This window comes from Nomascus leucogenys, chromosome 25, assembly GCF_006542625.1.
Source record: "Nomascus leucogenys isolate Asia chromosome 25, Asia_NLE_v1, whole genome shotgun sequence".
NCBI lineage: Eukaryota > Metazoa > Chordata > Mammalia > Primates > Hylobatidae > Nomascus > Nomascus leucogenys.
In genome coordinates, this window is record NC_044405.1 from 15,844,562 (window position 1) to 15,850,585 (window position 6,024).

The 6,024-nt window shown below is 38.2% G+C and overlaps 1 protein-coding gene across 1 annotated transcript; it reads right to left on the reverse strand.

The window, feature by feature from the left end:
* Positions 1-955: 955 nt before the first annotated feature.
* Positions 956-1,825, reverse strand: LOC100599920 (keratin-associated protein 13-2). The gene has a single exon (XM_003263838.3). The coding sequence runs from the start codon at positions 1,771-1,773 to the stop codon at positions 1,246-1,248; it is 528 nt and encodes a 175-aa protein (XP_003263886.1). The 5' UTR covers positions 1,774-1,825; the 3' UTR covers positions 956-1,245.
* Positions 1,826-6,024: the final 4,199 nt, after the last annotated feature.

Here is a 6,024-nt window from a genome sequence, read left to right on the forward strand (position 1 = left end):
ACTAAATATTTTATGAAAAAGTTTTAGCTGAATTTTTATACTACCTTTAGCCTCTGAAAGAAATTACTTGCTTAAATTAAAATAAACAGAGAAGGTCTTATGTCTCAGATGTGAAATGCATCCTACAAATATTTATTTTTATTCACACTGTCAGAGCTGAGCAGTGGATTCCAAGGATACTGAGGGAGGTTATAAGATCTAGAACATTGAAAATAATCTAATTTTAACTGCCACTCAATGCAGGAATCACTGAAAAGTAATATCTTTTTCCTTGTTGATAAACTCAATAATCCAAAGAAAATACAAAGGTCATAATAGTTCTATAAATTTATAATTTATAAATATACATTTATAACAAGCCGAAGTATTTCTCCCTATAACTGTTTCCATTACTCACAGTTGTAAACCTTAAGTCTTTCTGTCTTCTCTGCTTCTCTCTCTCTTTCTCTCACACACACACAACACAAACACACACACACACTGAATAATTAATTTTCTCCTATATTTAAACACAACCATAATGCCCTCCAGTACCTAACATTTCATATTTTCCCTTTTCCATCATATTTCAGATTTATTCAAATATTTTATAATTTTATATTTAATCACCTAGTTGACATCTTCTGAGAAAACTCTAAATACTGTTTTAAAAATGTAAACAAAAAACAAATATGATTGTCAGCAAAAGGTGTCTTCCTTGAAAACACGCCACCATCATGAGCGTACTCTCAATAATTCTGTTAAGAATTCAACCAGTTTTCATGGCAGAAGACATGCACTTGCTCAGTCTTTTAGGCAGTGGCATGCCCAGAGAATCTCCCCATACACTAGGCCTGATGACATGACCTACGGAAATGGATGTCCAAGGAAAAGACGTCTGGGGGCCTGGCGCCCCCAAAACAGATCACAAATCAAACTTTGAAAACCAATAAAAGACAAAGAGAACATATTGGAATCAACAGTAAATGAATTTATTATGTGAAATAAAACTGACCTTCCATATACTTTATAAGATGAACTTATGTGATAATGAATCACTTGTTTCAAAATTGTAGACATTTGACTCTATATTTTGCTCATTCATTAATTTCGCAGTCTGAAAGAACTAGCCTGTCCAGCCAGTACTTGATGCCAGAGAAAGGATGAAGAGCTAGTAGTAAGAGGGGTTAGCTCACATTGCTGGAAAAGCCTATGATAACAGCTCTACGTAGAGACTGAGACACTTTGCTTAAAAGGTCTGGAAATTCAGCAAGTTGATCTGCAGAAGGTTGATCCATAGGCTGGTCTGTAACAAGGAGACTGGCAGCTCCTAGAAGCCAAGTAGGTTGGGCGGCAGAATCCAGAGCCATAGCTCAGGGGAGGGAAGCCACAGCCTCCATAACCCAGAGATCTGAAGCCACTGGACCCACAGCCCACCGAGTAGCAGCTCCTCGATCCATAGCCCAGGGAGCGGCAGCTGCTGGATCCACAGCCTAGAGACCCAGAGTAAGTTGTCTGGCAGGGACTGCAGAGCAAGGAGGTTCTGGGGCGGTAGCAGGAGGTCTGGCAGGGGCTGGACTCCACACAGGACGTCTGGCAGCTGGTGGGCTCCCAGCAGGTTTCCTGACAGCCCCTGTAGAGAGAGGATCCCAGCTGGCATGTGCTGGGAGAGCAGAGGTCAGTGCTGTAGACCAGATTGCTGGGGTAGGAAAAGCCACAGGAGGAGGCTGGGTAGCGCAGGTAGCTGCCACAGGAGCGGGAGGAGAATTTTCCAGAGCAGCAGTTGTAGGACATGTTGACGGGAGATGTGAGTTCAGTTGAGTTATAGTGGAAAGATTCTCTGAGTTTGAATGTCATAGTCTGGACTCCAAGTTATATATGCTCTTAGACCTGGGTGTGTCCACTGTCTCGACACTCCCTCCTCCCTGCTCACCTTCTATTATAAGAATGCTTCCCTAGGTTATTGTGTAATTTATCACATCTCCATATACTTAGTTGTACTTTAGTCACTCTGGAACACTTAGAAGGAAGCCACTCAGTTTTTTTTTTTTTTCCTGGAATTCACTGTGGTTTGACCTTCAGTGTTATATGTCATCACATTTATGAGTATCTTGCCTCTTACTATTTGAGTACAGTGAGTCCTTATTGTACCAAATAGAATTACACAAAATTCTTTCTTTACTTCCATTAAGTTATAAGGAGAATCAGTGGTTACTACTCAAAATAGATTGTCCTTTCTTTCTTTTTTTTTACACAAGCATATTACTTGTTACTAGAAACAGAGGATTTCTCCAAATACTAACTATATTCAGTAGCCTCAGCAATCTGTCAGTTAAACCTTTTACTAGTATCTTAAGAGCTCAGGATCAGAATTGAGGAGTGCAGCATTATGTTGGGTGTCCATACCGGGCATCTTCCTTAACAAGAGGCTACTTTAGACAATGCTCACTTAGGAAACAATAAACCCAAACTTTTTAGTAAGACTTCAAATTGAAGTTTTTCAGATATTTTCTGATGAACCTATCTTGTAGCAAGCATTATTCTATGGTTATGCTCTAAATCAACTCATAAATTTTATTTTATGTTTCAATTTTTTTTTCTGGATGAAAGGACAGATTCTTAGCTGCAATTATTAATTTATACTTAAACTTTGAGGAATTGTTAACATTTTTCTGAAACTTTTAACTTGAAGTATTAGAGTTATATGGGTCTTTGAACATCCCCTGGTCAACTCATACATGGAAAAATTACCTCTCAGGAGCTTTAACTTTCCCCTAATTTCTCAGTAAGATAGAAGCAAAATTGAAGCTTTAATCATGGTTTTCTTATTCAGAGTCAAGTTGCAAATACCTTGAAAATATAAAAGTAAATTCAACTTTAACTTGTCTCAGAAAAGAAACTATTAAGCTTATTTATACTAAGATATAAAAGCCTAACAAAGCCTTATTTACTTTTCCTAAGGATATTCAGACTGAATAGTGTTCAGCTGGGGAGTTCTATGCCTTACTGATCTTTATACATTTGAAGTATATTTCACTTCCTAGCCCAAGAAAGATAAAGAATCTTGATAATCCATGTTTAGATTAATGGGGGGAAGAGGCTTCTTATTTGTGCCTATTCTTCTTCTTTTGAATCTGACATTTTATTTGGTTTAACTAAGGGAAATGGCATTCACAATTGTTATCGAAAAGAGAGCCTCTTAACTACCTGAAAATTAACTTGCTTCATTCCAAAGCATGCTGCTTCAGAGCACTTAGTTACTTTGTTTTATGATTATCTCTCCCATGCAGGATCCAAAGTGTGGCATGCGTCACATGAAGTGCCCTTGTGCAATACTTAAGCCATCACTCTGATTCACTGAAGTAAAATAAGCTGTGCTTTATGAATGGACACCTATTAAATTTACTAAAAAGTACGCACCACCCCCAATACATGGGATTCCTTATAATGGCAGATTTTAACACCTTTAAAATGAGAAATATTTTTCTTTTCTTACTACATGTTGATTTTACTCCAAAAAAAAAAAAAAAAAACTTTCTAATACCCAAAAGTTCTTGCCTTTCTAGACCAGCTCCCTATGTCTCGGAATAAACACTAAAATAACTTGGGAATAAATCAATTCCAATTAACAGTCCCTCCACCCATTCCTAATTGGGTTAACACTTTTTATTAGGAGTTATTTGGGCACTTTGTACAAATGCTAATGAACAACTCCCGAATGCTAATAAATGTGTCCATCTGAAAGGCAGAAAAAGCAAAACAAAACTAGAGTAGCCTTAACAGTTCAAAAGTGGATTCTGGAACTAATAAAATACTCTACGTGCTCTACATACATAGGCAAAGTGTTAGTACAGAAAGAAAAATTCACTATCTTGATATGTCAGGGAAAACGTGATATTGGAATCTTTTCTCCTTCCTTCCCTCCCTCCCTCTTTCCTTTTTCTTTCCCTCCCTCCCTTTCCTTTTCTTTTTCTCTCTTTTCTTTCCCTCCCTCCCTCTCTCTCTCCCTCCTTCCCTCCCTTCCTCCCTCTCTCTCTTTTTTTCTCTTTCTTTCTTCTTTCTCTTTTCTCTTTAGAAATTTAGGCATAACAACACTACAGAGAATAAAACTATCATTACAGTACGTAGTAGCCACAAGTAGCTTATGATCTGAATTACTTGAAAAGTGATTGTTTTTCCAAGTTAACATAGTAATGTAGCAGAAGCTTTAAACTGATAATCTTCTATTGCAATGTTTCCAGAGATTCTTCAAAAGCTTTCAAATTAACCAAATACTAGGAAGTAGTAGAAATAGTAGAAATCTGTATATACTGCCGTATACCTTTTTTACTTTCTTTTTTTTTTTTTTCGAGACGGAGTCTGGCTCTGTTGCCCAGGCTGGAGTGCAGTGGCGTGATCTCGGCTCACTGCAAGCTCTGCCTCCCGAGTTCACACCATTCCCCTGCCTCAGCCTCCCCAGTAGCTGGGACTACAGGCGCCCGCCACCATGCCTGGCTAATTTTTTGTATGTTTAGTAGAGACGGGGTTTCACCATATTAGCTAGGATGGTCTTGATCTCCTGACCTCATGATCCGCCCACCTCGGCCTCCCAAAGTGCTGGGATTACAGGCGTGAGCCACTGCATCTGGCCACCTTTTTTACTTTCTGTTCACTTTTTAATTTTCTGCTTTCTCTAGACCTAGGAGAGCCTTTTATTATCTGGTCACTAAAGAGTCTTCTTCATAACAGCTGCCTTACACTAGATTTTATTTTTAAAATTCTCACCCAAGGGGAAATTTATCTATTAAACATTAATGCTAACTATGAAGGACCCACTACTGAGTAAAGGGCTTGATGAGAACTCGCTGGACTAACCTGTTCATGGTCTCTTCCCAGTCTCCCATGCAAGCCTACCCAGGCCTGTGGCTTTGTCGGAGGTCATCCTGCCTCATTGTTTGAGACTTTTCCAGGCCCTGGCACCTCCTCTAACTTCACTACAGCTCTTCCTGCTTCAAATTCATCCATTTTATGTCTTCAGACCCTCATCATCCATGACTTTCGTTTGAAATAAAAAGTCCAGGCTGGGCGTGGTGGCTCACGCCTGCAATCCCAGCACTTTGGGAGGCTGAGGCAGGCGGATCATGAGGTCAGGAGTTTGAGACCAGCCTTTCCAACTTGAAAATCCACCTCAAAACATGCTTTCTCCATGAAGCTTTTTCTAACTTTTCTCTAACAAATCCCATTGGTTCAAATATATTTGTCAATTTCATCACACATTTCTGAAAGTTGACCCTTCGTATTATTTGATGTTAATTTCTAGTTTGGATGCCATAGGAAGGTAGACATGAGCATTAAAACTCTAAAAAGACAAGACCAGGACTATGAAAAATCAAAAAGTAAGCTCATAGAGGAGAAATCACAGACATGACACTAAGAAGTTGAGAAAGTTTAGTCCAAGAAAGCTTCCTGGATACAGAGAGATCAAAACAAAGGGATATAGAGCAATGTGGCAGCTAGATGGAAGGGTTGGAAAGTAGCAGAACCAACATGTGTCCAAAGGCCCTAGCAGGAATTGTACATATGTAGCCTCATTTAATTCTCCAAAGAAATATGTGTTATTACCATTCACATTTTCTAGATGTTGAAACAGAGACCAACAAATCTTAATAACTTAACATAAGGTCACCTCTCATAAATGATAGAATTATGCTCAAGTTTAGGTTTGTCTTACTGCAAATTTCATTCATTTCATTCATTCACTTATTCTATTTATTTCATTTACTTTTCTAAGTATGAGATTTTTAAGCAGAATAGGCATTATTCATTTTGATCAGATGAGTTGATATATAAATGCATAAAGGAAAAAATGAAGTTTATGAGTTCACTGCAGTCTAAGTTATTAATATAAAATCCTCTCTCAAATTATCCTAAATTCTGACTCTTTTAGGAGCCTGAAATATATTTCAAGATGGCAAGAACTGTATTCTAACTTTAGGTTGAATTTGGATTCTGCTTATTTGAGATAACACTTAGGTCTCAAGTGGAACAGCTAGCACAGAAGAAAGA

Coding starts and splice junctions, on each gene's coding strand:
- LOC100599920 (XM_003263838.3), bottom strand. CDS start 1,773: ATGTCCTACAACTGCTGCTCTGGAAAATTCTCCTCCCGCTCCTGTGGC.